Source organism: Melanotaenia boesemani, chromosome 1 (assembly GCF_017639745.1).
Source record: "Melanotaenia boesemani isolate fMelBoe1 chromosome 1, fMelBoe1.pri, whole genome shotgun sequence".
Taxonomy (NCBI): Eukaryota; Metazoa; Chordata; class Actinopteri; order Atheriniformes; family Melanotaeniidae; genus Melanotaenia; species Melanotaenia boesemani.
The window spans coordinates 25953312-25980180 of NC_055682.1; the positions used below are offsets into that span (position 1 = coordinate 25953312).

At 38.0% G+C, this 26869-nt stretch overlaps 2 protein-coding genes across 2 annotated transcripts; both read left to right on the forward strand.

Moving 5' to 3' along the window:
• The first annotated feature begins 40 nt into the window (after nt 1-40).
• Nucleotides 41-6331, forward strand: tfb2m (transcription factor B2, mitochondrial). The gene is made up of 10 exons (XM_041979511.1): nt 41-251; nt 717-1035; nt 1422-1611; nt 1789-1880; nt 2106-2259; nt 2546-2694; nt 2967-3056; nt 3298-3357; nt 5035-5183; nt 5372-6331. The coding sequence occupies exons 2-10, from the start codon at nt 769-771 to the stop codon at nt 5559-5561; spliced, it is 1341 nt and encodes a 446-aa protein (XP_041835445.1). The 5' UTR covers nt 41-251; nt 717-768; the 3' UTR covers nt 5562-6331.
• A 719-nt stretch (nt 6332-7050) lies between these two features.
• On the forward strand, nt 7051-26737 carry cnsta (consortin, connexin sorting protein a). Its single transcript, XM_041985807.1, has 13 exons — nt 7051-7167; nt 10377-10443; nt 10735-11103; nt 14068-14783; nt 16395-16425; nt 17187-17273; nt 17589-17670; nt 19402-19423; nt 19652-19718; nt 20404-20981; nt 21436-21615; nt 22615-22765; nt 23857-26737. The coding sequence occupies exons 2-13, from the start codon at nt 10431-10433 to the stop codon at nt 24063-24065; spliced, it is 2505 nt and encodes an 834-aa protein (XP_041841741.1). The 5' UTR covers nt 7051-7167; nt 10377-10430; the 3' UTR covers nt 24066-26737.
• Nucleotides 26738-26869: the final 132 nt, after the last annotated feature.

Consider the following 26869-nt stretch of genomic DNA (forward strand, 5'->3'; position numbering starts at 1 on the left):
AAGTTAGCCGTATTAGCCACAGCTGCTAATCCAACGACGCCCTTGAGTGTTATGATTGGTTAACGTTGTAGTTGCTCGTCAGTGACGACAATCAGATGCGCCTACAGCGCCACGAGAATTGCGAAAACGCACTGGGGGTCAGGATGTTGTGGGCTCAATGTCACTGAGGTTTACCAACGATAGAGACATAGGAGACAATGTTAACTCATCGATATATTTAGATTTGGAAATATAAGTTATTCTGCTGAGAGGTATGTTTGTTTTTTCTTCCGATGAAACATTGTTTGGTATAACAGTTTGGTGACGTACGTATACAGCTAGCCAGACAGCTAACAACTTTTATACTGTTAACATTCATGTGACAAAGCATATCTAGCTTCTTTGTGCCTCACTTTAAGATTATAACCAGAATCTGAGCTATTTGCAAATTTTGGATTGAAATCGGCACGTTCATAGAAGACGTATCCTTCCACACACCCACGTGGTAACTGGATGGATAGCACTAATTTTGTAGTGAGACTGAATATTTTCAATCATATAATAAACCATTTAAATTCAAAGCTAGGCATGAAAACGATATTTAAGTATACAAAATTTCACCCTTATCAAGTATTTTTTAAAGAATAATAGTATATAAAATAGACAGCACTTTAAAGTTCAATACAGTCACTGAATTATTTGTCATTTTTCTCCTCTTTCCGACTCATTTATTTTAGGTATCCTCTTATACCCTCCCCCCTATTCTAGCTGCATGTCTACTGGCCCACCATGTCCACCCCGACTTGTAGAATGATGGAGCTGCTCCTGCGCTCCTCTTGCTGCCACACCATCAGAAGTAGAACCTGTTTACCAAAGGCAGTGTTATCCCCTGTGACCTCCACTGGCTTTTGTGTTCCTGGGGTACCACTCCTACATAGAAGGGCCTACAGCCTGGACTCTTTGGGTCCTGGTCGGCCCCCGTTAGGTCCAAACTCAGAAAGGATGTCTCCCTCAACAACACTTGCACACAGGAACCTGTCTGCAGCTGCTGTAAAGGTAGGAAGCATTTTTTTCCCTGTTAGAAACTAATCTTTTTTGTATTCAAAGCACTTGTAAAAAGGAAAACATTTAGAACCTGCAGATGATGATGCTTCAGTTTTTACTTTTTTCAAAGGGAAAGCTAACCCATCTTTTAAGGAATAAAAATATTAAACATAAGCAACCAACTTCTCATGTGGCTGCTTGTAACAAAATCTCTGGCATGTCAAGTCTACTGTGTGTTGCTGCACGTTCCCAACCAAAATGCGTATATTGATAGAAAACTATAAAAATGAAATATTTTACTTCGGATTGTCAGAGGTGATCATCATTTCTTGATTTTTTTTTTCTCATGGATTTGCTTTTATTGTTTTCACAGTTCATGCATGAATTTCTTTCCACAGGGCCAGTTTCGGCCTCTTTGCCAGTATGACTACCTGGACCTTGGTGAAGTTGAAGAGAATATATGCCGTGCTCAAGCCTGCAAAAAAATCAGACACTTCCTAGTGGATCCACACCTGGCCAATATTGTAGCACAGCATTTAGGACCTGAACTACAGGATGCTAAAACTGTTATCTTTGATTGCAACCCAGGTGTGTTTTGGTACATTTATTGTAGTGTTACCCAACTTTGCACACATTGACAGGGCAGTTTAGTTTTTGTTTTTTTTAAATAATTTATTCTTTAAAAAACAATGCATACAAGTATGGATATGGTATTCATTTCAGTGGAATCAGTCACTAAAATGTACTTTTATGGGTCTTTTGTAGGTCCTGGGGTGTTGACAAGAACACTGCTAAATGCTGGAGCCCAAAGAGTTGTGGCCCTTGAGGGTGACAGATCTTTCCTACATGAGCTACAGGTAACACAAACACTAAGCATGCAATCACTTATGCAGACATAGAGTTCACCAATGAATATTATTTTATTTACTGCATTTTTGTTCCCTATTTTTCATTGTTTGTGGTACTATATAAGCTGTGGGAGGGGATGCCTTAACACGTCAATTATATTATGATGTATCTTCAGTGGGTATTTTTTCCTTTAAGAAGCAGTAAGAAAAATAATTTATGGTTACACATTGTAGGAGCTGGAGGGACGTCTTGATGGTCAGCTGGAAGTAGTTCACTGTGATTACTTTAAACTCGACCCTATTGGCAGCGGCAACGTGAAACCCCCAACTATGTTCACTGACAAACTGTTCACTGACCTGGGAATATCTGAGGCTGCTTGGACTGATGGTGAGAAAACAGTTGCACATAAACTGAAGACAATCCCATGTTGCAGATTGTTGTTCTTGTGCTTGGCAATGCTATGAATCCTGACTTACAACATTCATATAAAATATCACTTGATAAATTCTTTAGGCAACTCTTTGTTTTTAAATGTTTTGGATAAGTTTTTTTAAATAAAGAAAGGAACTTAATTGCTCTTTTAACACTGTAACACAGTTTGTAGAAAAGAATATTGTGCACTGCATTTTAAAGTGTGTGTTTTGATATTGTATTCATGTGTGCATTTCTTTAGACATTCCAGTGAAGGTGGTGGGAATCCTGCCCCAGCGTAATGAGCGCGGCATGCTGTTGAAGATGGCTTACGCCTTATTTGAGCGCTTGTCTGTTTACAGATATGGAAGAATAGAGCTCAACTTCTTCATTAGCGAGAAGGAATACAACGTAATGTAACATTTTAACCTGTTGTGCATGTTTGTTGTCATATGGAGGAGAAACATTTGCAAGTTGTATTTGCTTAAATAAAGAAAGTCCTAACTTTGTTATTGCTGCATTTGTCAGTACAATCATAAGCTGTAGTGTCCTGACCTAAAATGCTGTGTCCAAGCTCACATTCCAGCCAGTAGTTGATGCTGAGGGAGACTGGTGTGGTAACCGTTATGACTTACTAATTATATATTTGCTCAAAATATTTAACCCAGTTATTTCTCCATCAGAAACTGGTGTCACGTCCTGGTGATATGATCCACTATAGAGCCTTTGGTGTCCTCTGGCAGATGGCTTGTGATATCGACCTTCTGCACAAGGTACAGGATGCAGGAGGGGGATTAAAAAATATATTGGTGCAAACTGAAATGTATCAGTTAGGCTGACATTGCATACGCTTAAAGCATGTTACGTTAGGTTGTATAATTTTTTCTTCAATTGATTGTCTTGAATTTTGCCCTCCATGCTACTGCTTCTTTTCAGCATAAAGAGGGGATATCTGTCAGACTTGTCACATTGTCAGTGTTAGAATCATCAAACGCATCATGTCTGTCTGTGCAGGAGCCCTGGGAGTCATTTGTGGTGTCTGCAAGACAGAATGCAACTACCTCTAAGGGCAAGGTGAGGAACAAAAGGACATGTAGCAGCAATGTATATACACACATGGACAAAATTGTTGGTACCCTTTGGTTAATGAAAGAAAAACTCAATGGTCATAGAAATAATTTGAATCTGACAAAAGTAATAATAAAAATTCTATGAAATTTATCCAATGAAACTCAGACATTGCTTTTCAGCCATGCTTCAACAGAATTATTAAAAAAAAAAAAAAAACTTATGAAACAGGACTGGACAAAAATGATGGTACCCTTAACTTAAAATTTTGTTGCACAACCTTTTGAGGCAATCCCTGCAATCAAACGATTCCTGTAACTGTCAGTGAGACTTCTGCACCTCTCAGCAGGTATTTTAGCCCACTCCTCATAAGCAAACTGCTCCAGTTGTCTCAGGTTTGAAGGGAGCCTTTTCTAGACATGTTTCAGCTTCTTGCTAAGATGCTCAATAGGATTTAGGTCAGGGCTCATAGAAGGCCACTTTAGAATAACCCAATGTTTTCCTCTTAGCCATTATTGGGTGTTTTTAGCTGTGTTTTGGATCATTGCCCTATTGCAAGACCCATGACCTGCGACTGAGACCAAGCTTTCTGACCCTGGCCAGCACATCTCTCTCTAGAATCCCTTGATAGTCTTGAGATTTCATTGTACCTGCACAGATTCAAGACACCCTGTACCAGATGCAGCAAAGCAGCCCCAGAACATAACAGAGCCTCCTCCATGTTTCGCAGTAGGGACAGTTTTCTTGATATGCTTCATTTTTCCCTCTGTAAGCCTTGGCAAAAAGTTCCATTTTTGTCTCATCTGTCCATTGGCCACTCTCCCAGAAGCTTTGTGGCTTGTCAACATGTAGTTTGGCTTTTTTATGATTTGTTTTCAACAATGGTGTCCTCCTTGGTCGTCTCCCATTAAGTCCACTTTGGCTCAAACGATGACGGATGGTGCGATCTGACACCGATGTTCCTTGAGCTTGACGTTCACCTTTAATCTCTTTAGAAGTTTTTCTGGGCTCTTTTCTTACCATTCGTATTATCAGTCTCTTTGATTTGTCATCAGTTTTCCTCCTGCTACCACGTCCAGGGAGGTTGGCTACAGTCCCATGGATCTTAAATTTCTGAATAATATGTACAACTGTAGTCACAGGAACATCAAGCTGTTTGGAGATGGTCTTATAGCCTTTACCTTTAACATGCTTGTCTATAATTTTTTTCTAATTTCGTGAGACAACTCTTTCCTTTGCTTCTTCTGGTCATGTTGAGTGTGGTACACACCATGTCACCAAACAGCACAGTGACTACCTGTAGCCCTATATGTAGGCCTACTGACGGATTACAAGATTGTAGACACCTGTAATGCTAATTAGTGAACACAACTTGGATTAACACGTCCCTTTGGTCACATTATTTTCAGTCTTTTCTAGGGGCACCATCATTTATGTCCAGGCCTGTTTCATGAGTTTATTTTTTAAATAATTCTGTTGAAGCATGATTGAAAAGCAACGTCTGACTTTCATTGGTTAAATTTCATAGAGATTTTATTTATTACTTTTGTCAGATTGAGGTAATTTCTGTGACCATTGTGAGTTTTTCTTTCATTAACCGAAAGGTACCAACAATTTTGTCCACGTGTGCATAATTTGTTATCTGTTTAATTTAACATAAAACTCCCTCTTTCCTCCCATCAGCTTCCAAATGATCACTTGTGCCTGGTGCGTCTACGTCCACGGGCTGAGCTTTTCTCTGCAGGCCTCACTCCCTCTAATGCTTCAACCCTGCTGATGATGGTTAAACAGTGTTTGGCAAAGAGGAAGGTCAAGCTCATCGACAGGCTTAAGTAAGCAGTCTGCAGGAACAAAGCTACTGATAGGCCTGCAGCACACATTGCATGGAAACACCACTCTCAGTGGAAAACATACAAACACACCCAAATGCTAAATTGTAGGTTAATCCAGGTGAAAAGTCATGTAAGTTTTATTTCCTCTTGCTTATTGTGTCTGTGATATCTTTTTTTTGTCTTTATAGTCTCTGGTCACCTGATAGTGGCAGTAAACTGTTATCAGAGATGGGCTTGCCAGAAGACATACTGACAGGCCACGTTTACCCTGATGAGTATCTTCGACTGTTTCAGCTGATGGACAAGAGCCAGGAGTTCACACAGAGCTGGCTGTATGAAGAGATCCTGGAGAACACACAGAGGGAGGGCTGGGGCTAAGATGCAGACAAAAAGGTCACATGTATAGATTTATTAAACTGAAACAAAGCAGACACATACATTTGACAATACATGGAAAATATACTAGATTGTAATATAACTGACTCTTTAATAACATGATGTAATGAAATGACAGTGTAAAGAAACAAATAATTATGTAATTCATGAAATGATCATAAATAGTTTTGTTTCTGGAGTAATTTAAGGGTGTGATGCTGGGTCAATGTTGAGATTTTAGAAAAAAACTCATTTATTATTAAACCTAAAACATTTTCCAGTGTAGCTGATAGCAAGTCAGGAAGAGAACACATTCTCCTAATACCTCATAAATGCACCAGGTCATGCAGATGGTCTTATACATGTGGATGGACTACACTACAGCAAGTGATGCATCTGCAGTTTAGCCCTGCCAGTGTATTGTGAAAGCATGTGTATGATGTAAAATTATTTTCCCTTCAATTCATGAGTATATAACATCAAGTGTTGTGTATATTTTTGTATTTCCATTCACGTGTGTTTGCTTAGGCTTGTCTAAATGTGTGAAATATGATACTTTATGGAATGTGTAAGCTTTGTTTTATTTAATATACCACCAGGAAATGCATTTGTATGGCTGAGAGATTAATTTCAGTTGTTGGCACTGTCAGAACTTTCATTTAGAAGAAAATAATACATCTAAAACTTTGCCTCCCTTATTGCATCTGTTTTGATGTAACTTGTAAAGCAGTTGTATACATGTAATATAATGGATTATTAAATAAATTATTTTACAATAAATCACTTTTTGTTTTTTAAAGCTCCAAAAATCTGAGTACAAAGGATGATTGGAAATGGTTTCTGCTGCTAAATGTGCCATCAAAATGTTTCAACATTTTACATCTGTCTCAATGGGCACAGAATAAACTGCAGTGTGAAGAATCCCTATGAATGAATGAATGAATGAAAAATACTTTATTAATCCCAAAGGGAAATTCAATATTGTAGTAGTAGTAACTTTTTTTTTTTTTTAGTAAAGTAAAACAATCACATTAATTAATTAAGGGCTTTGTTCTTCAGCCTGATAGCTGCTGGAAGGAAGGATCTTCTGTATCTCTCTGTCTTGCATCGGACTTGAACAAGCCTCCCACTGAACACACTCTGTTGTTTCGTCACGGCGTTGTGTAGAGGGTGTGAAGGATCTTCCATTATCTTCATCAGCTTGTACAGAATTCTTTTTTTGATGATCAACTCCAGCGGCTCCAGAGTTACTCCAAGCACAGAACCGGCTTTCTTGATCAGTTTGTTAATTCTTTTCAAGTCTCTGGTTCTGATGCCGCTGCCCCAGCAGATTGCTGCAAAGCTGATTGCACTTTCAACAACATAAAAACAGAGCTACTACAATTGCTGCTGCCACCTAGCGGCGCATTCTAGAACCATGGGTGTAGTTGGAGTAAAGAACCGATAGATGGCGACAGAGCGTTCGTCCTGTCAGCGCAGGCCCTATCGGCGGCAGCAACGACCCCTGGCTTTCTTCGGGTAACCGCATACATTAACAGTCTTTGCAACAACAACATCTTCGGCAAGGTGTCTGATGCTTAACTTTGCCCTTCAGCCATCCTTTTCAGCCGTAAGTGCCGTTTGCTTTTTCTGTGTCAGCATTTACACGAAGCTAATGGAGGGAGAGCTAAAGCACGTATGTTTAGAAAACATAGGTGTATGTTTGAAAGGTTATGTGCGGTGTGCTGGCCAGATGTGTCTGCATTCGCTGGCGTTAGCTTACGTTAGCTTAATAGCAACATATATTAACGTGAACCCAAACCCCTCTTTCACTGTAACGTTCGGTGTTGTTATTCATCGGTTTAAATTAGTAGTTGTGTTTTACCTCTTAGTTTTCTTGAAAGAGCTCGAATCCCTTAATATGCTTAACATTATATCAACACAGTACGCAACCCGCTCAATTTACAGAAAACGTAATATAGCTTAATAACTATATAGTAATTGTTATTAACCCAGAGTTAAAGTTAGATTAATTTGCGAACTACCAGCTAGTAATCACGTAATATTTTAACTAAAGGACTGACATTATTGACATTATAGGGAAGTTTAATGTCAGTGGTTAAGTGTTGCTTGCTAATCTGTGTTTGACTAAATATTAGCCAAAGTTAGAACCTTTAAGTTAGCCAACGTGAACCTAGCGTTTAAACTTTCCTTTCCGAGCTAGGCTGGTTTTGGTTAGTCATTAGCATCACTCTGTGTAGCTAAAGAGGGTTTCTTGCTTGTATTCAACAGCAGCCAACACTAGTCTCCACCTCTGAATGACTGTGGTGTAATCCTTGCAAATTCCTTACATTTTCTAACTTACATTTTTGTTGTTGGGAGTGTAGCTAATTTATGTAGGGCCTGCAGGTTAACACAACCCTTTCTCTCCCCTAATATTTTTGTATGTGCCAATTCATTTGCTGGGTTTGTGCGTGTGTGTGTGTGTGTGTCATGTTCTTAGTCTTTGCAGTGGCCTCTCACAGGACAGGGTCTGTTTCTTTCCACCTTTGTTTGCCCATTTGGCTGAATTACTTTGTCTTTCATCTCTTCTGTCTTTTATTATTCATGGTCCCCTGTGGAGCAGGGCACAGACAAAAAGGGGAGAGGATGGATGCTTGTGGATGGATGACTGTGTGGGAGGAAAATTTAAGGACAAGTTACTGTAGAAGGCAGACAAGACACCCTTTGTGCCTGATCTTGAGGTTGTTGTGTAAATTCTTGTGTCACAGCTGTTTGTCATGGTCTGGGACTGTTTATCTTCCAGAGGGACATTCAAACCTTGGGAGTATTATACTGTAAAAACACTCACTTATTCCATAAATGGCTCCCTTTGTATTTCAAAATGATGTTGATGATTTTTACTATCACCAGGGAGAAAAAAAAAGCAGATTTAGCTTTTGATTCAGAGGGTGTTGCCTCTCGTTAAAATGAAGCTGATGAAACATAGGTTCTCCCCTCCCAATAGAAAGATTAGGCCTTTGTGCCCGAGTTGTTTATGTACTTGTTTCCCAAGATATTTCCCTGTCTAACCTGTTTCGTACCACATATTTTAAGGAAATATCTATATGGAATTAAATACGAATACAAACTTGTTGAATCAAAGTTTTGCTTGGTATGTTTGGCTTGCGTTTTTGTTTTTGAATGTTAGGGCTTTGTCAGGACAGCACTGTGTAATAGGAAAAATTAGATGAGTACAGGAGGAAATCAGGACAGCTTTCCTCTGAGATGTGCTTTAATTAGCCTGGATCTAAGTTTTTGTGGATTTCGTTTTGTGTTCTTTAATTTTATGTAGTCAGACTTTGTAGCTGGTAGGAAAATACACTGCAGTGAAGTCCACTGTGGGACTTCCTTTGCTGTCAGTCATCACTCTGCTTTCTCCTTTCTGTCCTCTCATTTCCTGTCTGTCTACTGCACACTACATGCACCTGGACTCAAGGATGAGAACTGATAAATTCAGGGTGACTTTATAAAGCATGCATTTGATCATAACTCAAGAATTCATATCTTAATTATCAGCATTGTCAATATTTAATACTTTTAAATTGAAATTCCCTCAAAATATTAAGGCCAGTACAACTTGAAGGCATACCAGACCCCATGTTTCGAGGACATCTTAGATCTTAACGGATTAAAGTCCTCATTACAATGTGTTCAGCCAAACACAGTAAAGCTTCACAGATTAGTAAATCATATGGGTAAAAAGTAGTTATTCTAGTTGTGTCTGTTTTACTGTTGCTGAGTCAACTGTAAACATCAGTGACGCAGTAAAAACGAAAGCCTGCTTTGCACAATACTGATTTACTTTGTACACTGATTGACCAGTTTGTTCACCTGTCTGCATGATCTGCTCCAATGTGCCAACCCTGCAATGAATCCTCTCTTTTTAAAAACTTGTAAACCTAAATTCACTCTGCCACAGAGGTGTTGACGTATTAGTCATATTTGACACAATGTGTGCTATTGTTTTGGGATTTATCAAATTCTTTTGCCCTTTAAATGCAAATAAGGTGGGAAATACATGATGAGTTGTGTCTCAGTTTTGAAGATTTATTGTTTAAAGTTAAGGGTAATTTATAAAATCAGTAAATTGTCTATTATTCAATCAATCATCACATTACAATATCATAAGTACTTGCATACAACTTAGTGTCATTCTTTCTCTTTCTTGTTTGTACTTACTGTCTTAGGTGTTACTTTTAATATTGTTTTTAAAGTGATCCTTTTTGCTGTTGTGTGTTTTCTTTTTTATAACCAACATTTTGTGTAATCTTAATCCTTAATCTTGAATGTTTCCTATTAGAACTGCATTTTGAGCTCTTTTCTTCTGGACAGTATTCTTCAGTTGTTTTCTTACATTGTTTTTTACTGATGATTGCACAACACTAGTCTGCTTCTGGTAATAAGTACAACCTGCATTGATTACCAGCTACAAACAGCTGTACTTAAGCCTTACTGCCCCTTGCTGTCTAACCTGACACACATCATTTTAGGTTTTTACTGACGTTTTTCAATAAAATGTTTTTAGGTTTTTATTCTAAGAGTTAATGAAAAATAAGTCCTCTTGGTTGTCATGTTTGTAAGCACTGCAGCACAGCCTTTTGGAAAGGCTGTTCTATCCTACAATTAAACTTTTTCCTTTATTGTATTAAGCTGTCTGTTTAACAACTTGGAATGATGCTAAACTTGTTTTTTTCTGCTTTCACCCTCTGTGTGGAGTCTTGACTATGTCAGCACCTCTCATACTTTCTCTTATTCATATCCGTCTGTTCTTTCTCTGTCTGTTTGACTTGTCTGCAGGCGTGAAGAGGGGCTTCTCTAACAGGCGCGCTGGCCCTCAAGCTGTGCAGGCTAATGGATCATGATGGTGAATGTTTTACATCTTCCTATTAAAAAAAAGCTCAAGTTTAACCTAAAAAATGCTATAAAAATACTAAGTGGACCTGATTTACTGTGAAGATGACAGTTAAAAATGAGGAGGGCTGTGTTGACTGTTTTTTTTTCTGTACAGTGGTTTCAACTCACAGTTTATAAATAATACATAAAGTCAAAGTTGTCTCAGTGGTTCTTGTTCTGTAGTGAAATTTAGTTCCTTAGATTTCTTGCGTTATGAATTTTAAAGCAATTTCAGCTGACTTTTTCCTTTCATCCTCATCAGGTCAGATTGAGAGCGAGGGCAGAGGGATGTCACACACTCACGTGGACGAGGCTGATAATCTGTCCAACTCTGAAGCTCTCTCTGCCCAAAATCAAAATCTCAACGAGACAAACTCGCTGACAGAGCAGAAAACCCTCCCTCTTTTACAAAATGAGGAGAGAGGCCTCTTCCAAAAAACCTCTCTAAACAACAATGAGAATGTGGAGGAAGGGGTAGAAAAGGGAAAAGAGAGATGCAAGGATGAAGACGAGGAAGAAGATTTTGATGAAGTGATGAAGGAAGAGGAGGAAGAGTCTGAGGGGTCAAACTGTTTGATACGTTGCCAGTCTCCAGATACTCCCATGACTGATTCTTCATATTCTGAAACTGGTAGGAGACACAAAAACTTGTACAAAGTGTAAAAGTGGGTTTTTTTTGTATGTGCATGATGATGCTGTTTCAGTTTTAATTTTAGATCTCTTTTTGCTGCAAGTAGTACTCTTTTTGCCCACTTGGGGGCAGCAGAAAAGGCTAAGGAACTTTTATTCATACACAGACCAGCATCAGCTTTCATTTGCACACCTTCTTCTTCTTTTTTTCTCATTTTGTTTTCATTTCCAGCATATCAGAGTAATATCCTCAGCTTTCACCAGTCACTCTCTAGCCATTGTGGATAATCCAGTTGATTGTTTAGCCATTTTGAAATAGCCACCTTGTTGTTTGAAACAAGGCTGTGGATTGTATTTCAGTACAAAATAATGTACTCAAAGAGGACAAAATAAATTGTGCGCACATACTTCAGAGCAAGTCAATTTCTAGCTGATCCTCCACTAAATAACACACTTTCCCTTTAAATTAAAATATAACAAGGGGAAGGCTACAATCTGAGTGCATAGTGCATATAAATAAACAAGAATTCATAATGTTTTCAATGCATTTGAGACCATGTTTTCTGATTTTCCATCTATCCATCCATCGTTCTACCTACTTAGTCCCGTGCAATGTACTGGAGAGGCTGGAGCCTATATCCCTCCTATCAGGCCCTCAGTCCATCGTTGGGCCAACACAGAGAGACAGACAACTACCCTATCTTTTCTGATTTTCCTGCCAATGAAATGTGTAAAAGGAACATTGGTATGAAACTTCTTAAAGCAGCAATACTGAACCTTGGCATAATTTCACAATTTGACACCCCCTAATGAAGGCTAATATTTTGCTTCTCTCTGAGCTCTCTCCATCCCATAAAAGTCAGTGCAATATTGGCTCTTGTCTTTTCTCTTGCATTTTCATTTTCTCTTTTTTTTTCTATGCTTCCTTCAATAATGTCCTGCGTTTCTTTGATGACTCTGCCACAGTGTGTAGATATCCAGTTGCTGACATGTGACATGGTGGTCTACAATGCAAACTGCAGCTGTCACATAGTGCCCCAGGCTTGAACATAAATTGTGAAGTGCAGTTTCTCAGCCTCAGGATGACACAGGGCATTGGCGGCTGTAGGAATGTGCATAATAAATGTCAGTGTTCCATCAAAACTAGTTAGAAGCAGAAAGCGTTTCAAGGTTATAAACTTTTGTAGTGCTGATTTAACAAATACTGAGTGAATTCACAGTACTGAATAGTAAAGACAGCATAACTATTTTTCCTTTTGACACTATATTTTAAGAAGATTTTCATACACCGGACATTTTCACCTTTTTACCCCAACTCCATTTTTACAAGAATGTACTCAAAGTAATATAACCAGAGAAAGTGAAACCAACAGAAAACAAAACAACCAAGAAATTAAATTAAATGAAAAACACTGTATTTATCCCAGAGGAAAATGACAAAAGAATCAAACAAACAAAACAAAACAAAAATAATAAAGGAAACAGTGGAAGTGTTCCAGGTTGTGACTGCCCAGTATAAAGTCAATAGATATCTTTTTTTTTCCACTTTTTCCCCTTTTCAACAAGCTATCTTCTTTCAATAGGCATGACCGGTATGGTATTATTTTTCTAACCAATTTTGCACACATATGACATCTAAGTATGAACTGCTCTATATTCCATCGAGGATGTAAAGTTGAGATATGAACGGCTTCATTTACCAAATGCAACCTGCAGACACAAAAACAAAGTTTTTTCTAGAACAGGTTTCTACTTTGTAGTAAAAACTAAACAATCTGATGTTATTTATCTTATTTACACCACAGCATCTCGTTTCTCTGTTTCTGTATTGCACACAACAGAGTTTCACACAGATGCCACACACAAACAGACATGTGCGCGCATGTGCGCACACTCCAACCAGCAGAGAGCGCATATCGGACTGTATGTGTCTTCAACCGCCTGATAATCAGACAGAAATCCTGTTTTTGTTCATGGAAAGACTTGAGTTATGCTGAGAACTTCATGTCCATCTTGGAGATGCAGCTGAACAAACTGAATCTACCATCATTGCTGTCATTTCTTAATTATGGCTTAAAATCCCATTTTCTTTGTAGGTTTTATTCATGTCAACACGTTATCTGAGATCCGAACTTTAAGAATATTTAGAGCAACTCCATTCAGTAAAAATGTCTTTATTAACTTCATCCTGACATTTCACAAGGTGGACTTTTTTCTGTCCTCGATGTTGTTTGTCTCAGCGTTTCAGCCATTTATGGAAAATTAGTCCATGATGAGGTTTGAAGACGTGACTCCCCCTCCTCTCACTGGCTGTAAGAGAGTGGATAACAATAAGCAAGTGTGGGGAATTCAGCACAATTTTGATGTGTCGGATTACTGCTGATGATGTTTTTGTGATCACATGACTGAAATGTGAAGCTGGTAAAATAAAATGGGATATATCAAGTGGAAGGTGGTAGTAAGTTTGAAATATTGTAGATTTTATTAAATCATAATCTCATTTAAACCAGAGACTTTTTAAGTGTTGATGTCAAAATGACATGCAACCATTTTAAAGTTCACAAGTTCACTTCTACATTTGCAGACACTTGTCCTCTCACTCACACACCCCCACACCTGCTGTGTTGGTAAGCAGTGGACGTTGCACACAGAAAGCCTGGTGGCAGTCAGGCACTGATCAGGACTGTCATTGTCAAGTGCATATTTGTGTTTGTACACTGAAGAAATAAAGAGAGAGTGAAAAAATATTTAGCCATGAAAGTTAAATAATCAAGGTGTTTAATGATGTGTTTCATTTTCATTTAGTGGTGTGTACTACTAGCATTAGGCAAGTAATGGTACACTAAATATCCAAGAAATCAGTGGCCTCTGACGTGTGTGTAAATGTGTTATTGTTAAAATGCCATTTTTCTTTCTGCATTTCTTTTTTCTTTCTGTTGAGTGCTACCTTTCTTTCTCTTTATAGGCAGTCTTTTGGAGACTCCATATCCTCTCAGTCCTGGGACCAGTCCAGAGCCTACATCCCCTGTCATCCCAGAGGTCACCCCAGAAACTAAACATCTCATCAGTTCACTAGAACTGAGCCAGTGTGATTCTGAAGGAAACTCTCATATCTTAAACACTGGATCAGGTGTCTCTACCACAAGGTCCGTTACCTGCACACCTGGGTCTCCCTTCACCACAGGGCCTGTAGATTTTACTACTCAAACTCTGACCTCAGGCGCATGGCCCAGCAACCCAACTGGATCTACAGAAGCTTCTGACAGGATAGCAAAAAATTCTTCTGCAGAACCATTAACCTCATCCTCAGAGCCCATCATCAAATGTGGGGCCATTTTTACCAGCAGTTGTGCCAGTTCAGGACCAAATCTGTCAGATGCAGAGACATTTGTGTTAACTGCACTAACAAGGTTAAACACTTCCACTGCTTCCACTCCTGCAAATGCAACAACAGAACCCCTCTCCTTCACCACAAGGCCTAATGCAACCAGTACAGAACTAACTTCCACCACATCACCTGTATCCTTAAATCAGAGACAGATTACCTCCACTCCAGTGACCACTTGTTTCTCAGGCTCCACCTGCTCAACAGAGCTCATTTCCACCCCTGCTCTCCTGGAGTCTCTCGAACAACTGATTGAAAGAGGCGACGACACCCACCTTCCACAGTACCTTCACCAGGTAACTTGTCTGTTTTTGACTTATTTTTTTAAATGGTGTTGCTGTCAGTTTATCTTGCTGCTTTTCTGTCATTCTTGTCTCTTTAAACTCTTGCTCTCTCACAAGTTTTAAAGGCTCTGTTATTTATCCACTCAACCTCATAATCAGAATGGCACTTTGTACCCTAAGGCATGGGCGTCTTCTGCGTCCACTCACAAGCACAAATACAGGCATGCAAGGACGCACAGAAACTACATGCACACTACAAAAAAACAGTGTACACACTGTCGTTCTGAGCTGGTTTCTCTCATACAAAGTCCTGCGTGACTGAACTTGTGTGATTGAGATGTGTAAATGTTTTTGTCAGTTTGATTTATTATATAAATAAGTCCTTGAGGCACACCTGATCTGTGCTCACTTCCAGGCAAACAGGTGTGTTTGTGGCTGAGAGAAATACCAGGAGCATGTTCAGTAATTACCAATAAAACACATTTTCCCACAAACATTTTACTTTATTTGTAAGTTATGTCAGGGATGATATACTGGGGAAATCTTTCTATTTACTCGATACTGCAAGTTTTTGTGGATGCATAAGATTTTTTTTCACTTTTTAATATAGAGTAGAATTTACAAAGAACCCCTGTCTCAGTAACTGTGCCAACAACTGGTCTTTTCCAAAAGGTAGCAGATGCACACATCGCATATTACGTTACTGTTTTGAAAAGAGGACAGTTACCAGGATGCTTTCTCAGAATGTTGTGTATACGTCCGTCCTTGTTTTTTACCCACTTATCCTTTTCATGGTCCTGGTTGGCCTGGAGCCTATCTCAGCTGCCATCAGACGAGAGGCGGAGTACACCCAAACAGTGTTCTGGTTGGAATAGTTATTAGCAACTACATGCACATTAAATTGTGGTGTTTCCAACACACTGTGAATGTAGTTGTGGTGGATGGCTCAAATATAAATGTTTAAATACAGAGGAAAACAATACAACTTTAAACCCTTTATTTGTCTCAACTCTAAACTCTAAACAATACCAGTACAAAAACTAGAAAGTCCATTCACTTGTCACCACCCTCGCTTCATTAGATATACGAGAGCCTCGTGTGCCCTCTTTTTCTCTTCCTCCTCCCCCTCGTCCTCCTCTTGCTCTCTCACACACACACTTCTCTTGTTCTGGGATCAGCTGAACGACATGAAAGGGACACTTGCTGAAAAGAGGTAGAGTGTCCATGGTCTCTAATTTTTTCTCTGATTGTGTGTTTTCACTCTCACTCTCATATTTAACTGCATTGATAATGTAGTTGGCCTAACATCTAACTTGCTGTATTATGCAACAGTATGTTTTTTTGTCTTTCTTGGTTAATGATTATGTTATTGTTGAAGTACAGCTACTCTGATTCACCCCTGTGTAGTGTGGCGTCCTTATCTTCCTTTTTTTGTATCCTCTTGCTCTTTCATCGTACTTAAATTTTTGACAGGTCTTGTGTTATGTCAAGGACTCTACATTAGGTTTTGTTTCAGTTTTTATAACCCCACTGAGCCAGTTTCCCAAATAGTTTCTGTGACAGCCGATGAGATAAAAGCAGACATGCACTTTATAAAAAGTTGTGTTTTCTCTTTTTCTGCAGATTGCTGAGGCCTTTGTCCTTTGTAAAGACTGTATCCTTGTAAGCCTGTTGGGCTGTGTATTTGAGTGTGGTGGGGAACAGCTTTTATCTAATTCTTCTAAAGAGAGCAAGAGAGTGTGAGACCTGCATGCCTAAAGATGAACTTTTTTATCGGTTGACAGGTGAAAATGTTTTTTCTTCGTATTCATAATTAGATATTACATGCGGATGGGTTTCTTACAGGCCACATACATATGTACACACAATTAAAATATAAAAATAAACAGTCACATGATAGCACTCAAACCTTTATACACAAATAATAAAAAAAGAGTAGTAGGAAAAAAATTGGGGTACATGAAAGATGAAAGGCAAGAAGAGTGAGCCTAAGGTTGAATTGGAGGTTTAATCATAGGGAAGACAGTGGGAGGGAAGAAATGAATGAGTCAAAGACAAGGGAAAGCTAGCTTAGCTATGTCATGCATGTATAGAAGGTTAGTTAGTGAGAGAAAGCATTGAGCTATGTCAAAGAAGGATTGTGTTTTGGCTGCTCATATCCATAAACATGAGTTTGCATCCTCCAGTGCTCTCCTCCCCTCTGTCTCTGTTGGCTGAGCTCTTTTTCCTCCTTTCCTCGTCACTCGTTTTACTCCTAAATGTCATGTTTTCAGACATATATTTCTGTCAGGTTTGCCAGTATGTGGGTAGAAATTTAAAGTAGATGGCGTTTTTAAGCTTCTTAAGCAAACATTTCTCAAGATTGCCTGTCATGGTTTATGTGTGTGTGTTGATTTCTCAACGGTTGATTATCAGACCAGAGGGCATTATGGTTTGTCCAACTAGAGAGACTCTACCACCAGAGAGTATTGGACAACCTGAATGCACTTCAGGAGCATTGGGGTAACACACATCACACACTTCTCAGACATGTACACATGAACAAATCTAATGCTATACCCTCTCTTTTTTTAACACTCATATTTAGTAGAAAATATTTGTGACAGTGCAATACACACAGTAATGTTTTATGCAGTATGTTTACTGAATATTACCGGTGTCAGTGCATGCACCCACATGTGCAACTCTCAGGACGACAGTCTGGCTGCAGTTTCTAAGAAAGATACAAGGGCTGCAGCCAAATTGTGAACACTTGTTGGGGTTAGTAGTGTACAAAACCTCCCACTTATCAAACTGTTTTTGTGTTTTTCATTTTAGAGAGTCAGTGTGGAGGGACATCCTCTGGCTTGGCAACCCCCCATCTGGACACTCTTAAACACATCTGCCTGACACACACTCGGTTAGTCTGCATGTGTGTGTGTGTGTGTGTGTCTGCTCGTGCTTTTAACCATTTCCATTTTTGTTTTTTTTTATTCTTTTTCACTCAGAGATAGAAGAAATTACATTTAACACATGAATGAAATGAAAAGAAAATCTCTAGATGCACATATGTAAGACATGGCACATCATGTGGAGTAGGGCTGCAACGATTAGTCGACGACAATAAAAATAGTCAACAACGAATTTACCTGTCGACATGTGAGATTTGTAAAGCGGACCTTGCGAACCACGGAGGTACATCTGCAATGCTCGAACATCGAAGCACGTCGGACTTACATAACAACCTTATGCAAGATTTCAAAGCTGAAAGTGAAATAAGATCCATTTAATAATTATGAGGTACATAATCCGATTGGTCGACTAGTCGTTTTAATAGTCGATGACTAATCGACCATCAGAACAGTCATTAGTTGCAGCCCTAATGTGGAGTCAGTCATAGTGTTACATGACCAAAGCAGATTGCTGTATATAAGGGGTTAAATCAGAATAAAATATACATTCACATATTCGAGAAAAGGTTTGACTCCTCAGTTTTATAAGACAGGTCATGATGTCTTCATAGAACTTGTTTATCAATAATCCTGGACCAACCAAAAACAGCATTTGACAAAACATTAATCAATTTCTATCATGTACATTCATGTGGACGTACGGAAGCCAAGGTGAAGAGATACTGGACCAATTTCAAGTTCAGTTCTGGTGTTTAGTATTTTATGTAGATCTGTTTTTGAGTATTGTTTGTGACTTTTAACTGGATAAAGATTAAGGTCTAAGACGACAGGCAGGCCTAAACTTTGTAAGTGTGTACAGGAATAGAATAACACCTGTACAACAAAAGTATTTTATTTATTTTTTTGAATAATACTAATGCATGTGTGTCCTGTACAAGGGATCTCATGTTTTTATTTGCAGTGCCCCTAAAACTGGTACATTTTTTTGTTAGTACTTTAGAAATTTTAAGGCTTTTTTCAAAACATTTACACATTGAAACATTTTTTCCTCAAATCTACTGCTTCATTTGGAGAAATAAATGATTTTCTTTACATTTTTAGATATCTGAAAGGAAATTCTTACAGTGCTATATCTACAAGACACACACACACCTTCATATCATACACACCTGTGCATTATGTAAACCGTGTCGTGACTTGTGAGTGTGTGTGTCTGTTTGTGTGATATTGATCATGTGTATCTTAGTATGATGAGCACTGCAGTGATGGTTAAAACATATGGCTCTTGGCTGCTGCTGCTGCACTTTTAGACATTTGAGCCATCCCACTGCTAAGGTTTCACTTTACTAAACTCATGCACATGCTTGTGCACAAGCACACACACACAAGCAGATGCACACACATACAGTGTCACTTTTCCTCAACTTCAGGGGACATTAGATTGATTTGCATTGATTGACTTCCTCCAACCATAACCATAACGTCATCTGTTTATTGTTTTTTCCCCCACTCATGAATGACTTTAAACAGATTTAGGCCCTCACAACCTGAGTTATATGTGGACCACAAACACACCCACACATGCTTGCACACACATTTTACTCGCCAAGGAAATGTGCTCAGGCTAATATTAGATTGAGAGAGTAGAGAAGGGTCATCCATTGCATCTTCATTTACTAAAACCAAGAAGCGACCTTCTGTACTCTCACCTTCTCACTCTGTCTCTCCTCTGTTTATAGACCAAGCACAAGAGATGCTGAGGTAAGACATTTGTAATTTTGTATGTGTGTGTATGCGCAAGTGAGAATGTGTGATAGAGAAGGTACAGCATTTAAAGTTGACATGTTCATATGTGTGCAACATGTCACAACCCTGTCATGTTGCACACATCTATCCATGGTGTACACTTTATGGCTTTTACTAATCTTTGCAATGTTATGCTTGTAAATGTGACATAATTTAACATGTGTTTGTCTTGCTTGTTTGCAGTGTGCATCTCTGGATCTTTTAATACCTAAATTTGAAGAAGGTGGCTCACAGCCTTCATGTACCTCAGGTGAGTGAGTGTATTCATAGTGATATTGCTAAATTGGCTTATGCAAAAAAACTCATGCATGTAAATTTTGTCATTGAATGTGGAGAAGAGTTATCTTTAGGCATTTTGCATACATCTTTTATATGATTACAGATAGGCTGAAATACTGTGAATATGATAATGTGCAGCTCTGTTGCCATCTTACATTGAAGTTGATTTTGTAAAGCCAACTTTGTCAGACAGGTGAAAACACCAGTTATTGTTAACATTTGGTGTTGCATATCACGTTTACGTAATGGTTCGGTCAGTAGTCAGCATAACAAAGGATTTCTAAAAGGATATTTACATTCAAGAGATCATTGATATTTCTCAATAGCTTATATTTCAACTATCTAATACTACATATACGCAAGTTTTAGGTAACAGAAAATCAATTGAAAACATCTTCTTTGTATCGTACACTGAATGTGTGTCTGTGCTTATATATATATATATATATATATATATATATATATATATATATATATATATATATATATATATATATATATATATATATATATATGAATATTATTTGATGGTATGTTTGCTTTGTTTGAGCTTGACCGCAGCATTCCTTGCCTACAACATGATAAACGGGGACTATTATGACTATTTTTGTGACTTGAACAAAGTAATGAGGGTCTCTGACTTTCCTTTTATTCAGTCCATGAGGTTGAAGGTGGGATGGAGCAGAAAGCTGAAGACTCCCATTGTCCTGTCATACCTTCTGTTAATATGCCTGAAAAGCTAAATTCCCCTGGAATATTTCAAATGAACATGGAAAACCCCAACAAAGTACTTGAGGGGAGGGACATTTTCTATGGATCTCAGCTGACTGACAAGCAAGACGATGGCATAGAAGGAGGAGAGGCAGAGGGAGGGGCTGGATGCACCATTTCAGCCATAGGAAAAGGGCTACACCCCTCTACGGCTGAGGGAATGGATCAGTCCAAGCCTGCAGAGCAGCAGAGACAAGATTTAGGCCCAGCACCAGAAAAGGAGGCAAAAGGGGAAGAAGTGAGTGATGTAGGGGAGACAACAGAGCCTTTGGAAATGGAAGATGAAGAAGCTGAAGATGAGGGGGAAGAGAAACAGAAGGAAGGAGAGTTTTGTTTTGGCCAGAACGCTGTCCTAGTGGAGACTCTGGTCAGTGGGGTTGAGGTGGAGGTACAACAGATACATCAGGATGCTTTAGCTCATGAAAAGCTGCACGATGAGACACAGCATCACCAAAACACCCAGGTATGTCTTATGATTATGAATTATTAGAGATACTTAAGGCTTGATTTTTTATATACATATTCAAGAAACACATTATAGTAAATTGAACTTTTAATATATAACTAACATTGTGTGAGTTCATACTTTGATCTCTTTTTAAAAATTACTTCCAAGTTAAATGGAGTTCATTGTTACTCATAACAGGACTTTGGTATGTAGGGTTTATGTTGCTTCACATGGTTGAAACTAATAATGTTGCTGCTCTGTTTTTAATTTTATCAGGAAAACAAAATGTACCACTTCCTCATTTCAGATTTTTTTTAACTGAGAAGTGTTCACTGACTTGTATAAGATTGAATTGCTTCTGTCAGAGCAGTGTTACAGCAGTACAGAGAAGAAAGCAGCTAAAGTCATTACCGTCTCAATAGCTGTGTATTGATAATACAGTTATAACAGATTTTGATTATTATTGCAGGAGAGCTCTAAAACCTGCCTGCATGAGGAGGCACACCCTCCCCAAGAGACTCATATGAAGCAGCACGAGCAGTATACAGAGGAGAAGGAAGAGGAGTGGGACTATGAGGTAGACCAAGCTGACATCATCAGAGAAGCTTCCTCACTGGACGACATGGCAAAACTCATCACTGTACAAGAGGTGTGTATGAGTTTTTGATTAATAGTTTTTAACTATTAATTTAATTTCAACAAAATGGCATGCCATTAAACTGGTTTGAAGCTATCCTTTAAGTTTGCTGTGTGTGTGTTGTACCAGTCCTGATGGTATCACCTCTGTGTTATTAAGATTCTCACTTTGGCTGTTCTGCTTTTGTTGATTTGACATTTACCATTTCGGTATTAGAAAAAGTACCTAATGTAATGCAGCTAAACATTATAAGCATGTAGCGATTGTGTTTGAATTTAAGAGGAAATTTTGTTTCCCGGTTCTGAATCTCTGCAGTAAGTCTTGCAAAAGCTGAATTTATCTTACTGGAAGGACTGATGTTTTTTTTTATGTGTGTGTGTGTTTTAAAGACACTGTCTTTTTGATTTTATACTGTTAAATAACATATACAAGCAGTGTATATTGTATCTGTCCTTATATGTAAATATAAAAGTGAATGCTTAGGAAAAGTTGGGCTTTCATTTTCACATTTTTTATCCCCTGCAAATGAGCAACACTGTAAGCAGATTGACTGTAATCAGACCCTTTTGGATGATGTCATTATGACTACGTGATGTGACACTAAGCAGAGGTATGGCTGAATGTGATTGGCCATGACTTGACCGAAGTTCATCTGCCACCCAAGTTGAAACACCTGCGCTTTGAGCCAAAGATCACTTGAAATCCATTGTGCATAATTTACTTTCTGGGAAGTAGTACCTGGTACTGCACAGCAGTAAATATGTAAAGCATTGATAAAGACGTCCATAGTTCAGTACTTTTGGTTCCTTTAGTTGTATTGTGTTCTGCCCTAGTGAACCACTGTAAGAGAGTTGGTTCCAGCCTCTTACACAGTGTTGTCAGAACTGACATGTTAATATAAAGAGATCAAATTAAATGTAATGATTCAAACAGGAATCATGTTTGTATTTGTATGTGCCTCTGTGCTGTTTAATATTTATCTTCTGCCTGTTTGGTTGCTTTATTTCTCAGATCTCACCTGCCTCTGGCCTTGTCTCCATATTGAAGAAGCGTAGTGTTTATGTGGACAGTTATGTGTCTGCCAGGTCAGAGCCTCGACCTAAAAAAGCTACTGCCACAAGACGCGTCCGCTTCAAAGTTCCTGATGACAATTATGAGCACGGTATGTTCATTTCCTACAGGTAGAGATTTTTATCTGTCCATAAACATGTAACTACTGACATCACATCACTACAGTATACAACAGAAGTCAGTTCAACCCTGTACATTTTTACTATGTCAAATTAATCTAAATTATATCTCCTCATAATGACTTCATTATATTAAGGTGAACAATATGAAAATGGCTCTCATGTAAGACTTATCTAGCATTTTTAGATTTATTTCAGGAACAATATTTTAACTGTATGTTTCATTATAACATGTACCAATAATGTATTATTGGATTCAAGTCCAAATAGACTTGGCCATGTCCAAGTTTTCTTTTTTCTTTTCATCTGATTTCTAATTGCCAATAATTTTTTTCTTAAACTTGAATATTACTTTTCTGTCACACTTGTGCTGGCTGGTAGTCAACTTGTCTGCCATTATTTAGTTTTTTTATACATGTTACAAATGCATAAATCTCATCTCACACGCACCTTTTACACCCATGCAGCTCCACTTCATCACCACCATGCTTCAGTTTTATGTCTCTGCATTTACTTTTTTAACCCTGACCAAGTTCATGCTAAACAGGCTGGACCACATTTGAGCCATGATGTCTCTGCAGTTCTGATTTGTGGTACTATGGCTAATTCTCTACCTCCTGAATGCTAATCCAGCTACGGTTTTGCTAAATTTTAAGTTGGTCAGCAATTTTCCTTTATCCTATTCTGTCTTTGAGACCAGTCATAATCAGATTTTTATTACCATTGGTAATTCTTTTCTCAGTGAAACCATGACACAGACAGACACAGCCCACACATCCAGAACTGAGTTCTGGTCTTCACAAGTTAGAAAAGAGGAAATGTTCTACTTGTTAACATAGAAATAATAGAGTTGCTGAGAAGTGGGGCAATTTCCAAACACTGGGTATCAAAGTAATACCACACAGGGATGTACTCACCTATCATTTATACTGTCAGTGATCTGCTCAACCAAAACATTGTGACATTGTTTAAAATGAGTGAATTCTAGCAAGTTTTTCAGCATGTACAATGTTAAAGTACTTTTCTGTGCCTCCACCCTCATTCCTTGTTTCTTTTTCTCTAGAAATTGGTGGTGGAGACTCCTGCCTGCTTCTCTTCCTCCTTTGCCTGGTTACTGTAGTAATCAGTGTGGGTGGCACTGCCCTTTACTGTGCTTTTGGTGATACACAATCCTCAGTCTGTCAGGACTTCTCCAGAAACGCAGACTTCTACATTGGCCAGATACATCGTGGGATATTGCAGATTCAGCATTGGTTCACCTCGGGGTCTTAGCAGGAAACGAATGTCAACAATGTGGAGCCACTGGCGTGTTGATTCCTGCTACAGTCCTTGCAGCCATGAGGAGTAAGTGGCTGTTAATGGTTGAATATCTACAGATTTCACATAGAACTGGCATTTGTAAGCCTTTGTATTGTATTTTTAATTCTGAATGCAATCATGGGACATATTCAGAGTTTAGGATCGGATGCCACATCACATCAGTGGGTTGGAATGGAAAACGTCACAGAATGAAAGACTAAAATGGAGCCATCCATATTCTCCTGAAACAAAGGATCAGTCTGCATCTTTGTCAGCCCAAAGTAAGCTGAAAAAGTAAAGAAAAAAAAACTTAAAGAGCTATGATGTTTAAGTGTCTGAAATTACATTGTTCCATAAATCCTTACTGACTCCAGCCCCATCCCAGAGGAAAACAAAATAATGTCTACAAAACATGGAAATAAAAAATGCACTGTTTAGTTTGCTCACTACATTGCACAAATGGGAAGAATTCCATTGAGTGTTTTATAAACTGCTGCAACAACTGATGTTGCTTTTATTGTAGATTTGTTTTTTCTTTTTTATAACTAAAGAAAATTTAACATAAGGGGAAAACAATATGTCTACTATTAGGAATGAAATCATTGTGTCTTAATTGTGTTTTAAACTTTTAAATGAATGTTTAATGTTAAACGTTTCTTTGTAACATTTATAAAGCACTTGTTTGTCAGAGAACATATTGCAAAGGGTTATTTTGGTATTTATAATAAGTGAGCTGCTAATGGAATACAGTTGTGTGAAGTATGATCTGTGTGGAAATTGACTTTAGTTGCATATAACAGCTGTTATTTCAACTTATCCATTTGCAATGATCAGTTGTTTTTTTTCTCAATCAGCTGTACAGCACACATTTAACTAAATACCCTTTTCTGTAATATATATAACGACAGGTTTACAGTGAGCTAACACGGCTGCGTTTGGCGATGAAGTCCACATGACATTTTATGGGTGAGCTAGATCTACAGTAGCTTTGTGTAGCATATGCAACATGTAGAGAATCTCAGTGCACATTTGTAGATGCCATCAAAGGATTGCTAACTCCTGGCACATAAACTGGTACAGTAGTGTTAAAGGATTTTATTATATTTCTACAGACATTGTTCTGTAGGGCCAAAGCCAAGGCTCTTCATTACACCCAAAATATCCAATATGCACTAAATGTTTGTACAGACCACTTGATCAGAAAACACTTTTAATAGTTAAGTGGTGGTGTCAGGAAATTGAGTATTTTATTAATGAGACATGTTCAGTTAATATTGAACCATATTAGTGTAGATAATGAGTACAGGACCACATGAAGCGTTATCTGCCTTTGTGTTTGCTCTTTTATGGGGTTTGGGGCATCATCTGCTGGGATTGTCAGGGCTTTCTAGTAGGTTTTTTCCCACCTTAGAATCATTTGTCACCTCTTGGTCTTCCATATTTGTCATCTAGATACCATTGATCATGTTTGTTAAACATGTCTTATGAGTTTACATATGTTGAAATTTGAGTACTGGTTTGAAAGGAGATGAATTAGAAGAGTTGGTCTGGAGGGGCGGATTTTATGTAAAAAAAAAAAAAAAGTGGAAAAACTTTTTTTTAAGCATTGTTTTATTTTCAAACCAGTGCTTTATTTCTGTTCATTGTACAGCACATTTAGAATTACTGAGATAATTTCTTGCTTTCTCTGCCTTTCATCCATAGCTTGAACATTTTATTCCAACATTTGTAATGCCTGCTGTCCTTTTAATTAGATTTCCTTTTATTTGCTGTTGTGATGGATTGACGTAGAGTGCTTTAGAAAATCCACATATCTGGTATTAAATGGTCTTTATTATCAGGAAGTAAAGAGATGACTGTTAAAGACGACTGATTCAAGTGCCCTACCGTAAAATCCAGATAAGGGAATCTGAATTTGAATACCGATGCATTACCCAACAACAGAACAGTATTATCTCTCTTTTAAGGTCTGCACCTAACAAAAACCTAATGATTTGTTTGTGATATGGGGATTTTCTAGCACACAACGTAGAGTCAGTTCATCATTTTGATTTGCACATGTCACTTGGCTGGTTCAGATGACATTGATGACTCAGAAAAACCTCTTATTTAATCTGTTATATGGTTTTAATTATTTATGATAATAGAGATATCAATTATAAGTGGTTTAAGAAAAGAAAACAGATGTTTTCTTCTGGTTTCTGTTTCTGTTTTTTTTTTATCTTACATCACCATTGTCCTTACATAAGGCACGATTCTTAGCATCATCATCTATATTGTATTTTTTCTTTTCACCATTTTTTTAGTTCCTTTAGATAATTTGAAACCTGAGTGTTTCTGCTACAGCTGTCAGTATCATCTTTCTCACAGTGATTGTTAAATGATCATGTTCCTTTTATTTTATCTGAAAGAATAGTCGTACATTATATTTATTTTTCACTCATTGCTTTTGAGCAGAAAATAAGAAATGGATGAATGAGAAATTGTGATTTTTTTTTTTTTTTTTGTGAGTGGATCAACTGTGTACCACTTATCAGCCTGTTTAAAGATTGTTTGTATAATTAGATGAACTCTTACTTTGTTCTTACAGATTGTAACAAGGAGGTGGGGTTTTTATTTTCTTATTAAAAACCACTTCTTCCCTGTTATGTTTCATTCTTCCTTTTTATTTGTTAGACTCTGTTAGGTTTTTACAGCTTTTCTATACAGCTATGGTGGAAATGGACCAGGGCCAAGTCTCTATTCCACATTTCTTTCTTTCTTTGCTCATTTGTTGA

What these genes read in the sequence shown, in the direction of transcription:
- tfb2m (XM_041979511.1), top strand. Translation starts at nt 769, where the DNA reads ATGTCCACCCCGACTTGTAGAATGATGGAGCTGCTCCTGCGCTCCTCT. An exon ending in TGAGGCTGCTTGGACTGATG is followed by an intron (nt 2,260 to 2,545) that starts GTGAGAAAACAG and finishes GCATTTCTTTAG; the next exon opens with ACATTCCAGTGAAGGTGGTG. An exon ending in CAACTACCTCTAAGGGCAAG is followed by an intron (nt 3,358 to 5,034) that starts GTGAGGAACAAA and finishes TCCTCCCATCAG; the next exon opens with CTTCCAAATGATCACTTGTG.
- cnsta (XM_041985807.1), top strand. An exon ending in CTTTGTCCTTTGTAAAGACT is followed by an intron (nt 16,426 to 17,186) that starts GTATCCTTGTAA and finishes GTTGATTATCAG; the next exon opens with ACCAGAGGGCATTATGGTTT. An exon ending in ATCTGCCTGACACACACTCG is followed by an intron (nt 17,671 to 19,401) that starts GTTAGTCTGCAT and finishes CTCTGTTTATAG; the next exon opens with ACCAAGCACAAGAGATGCTG.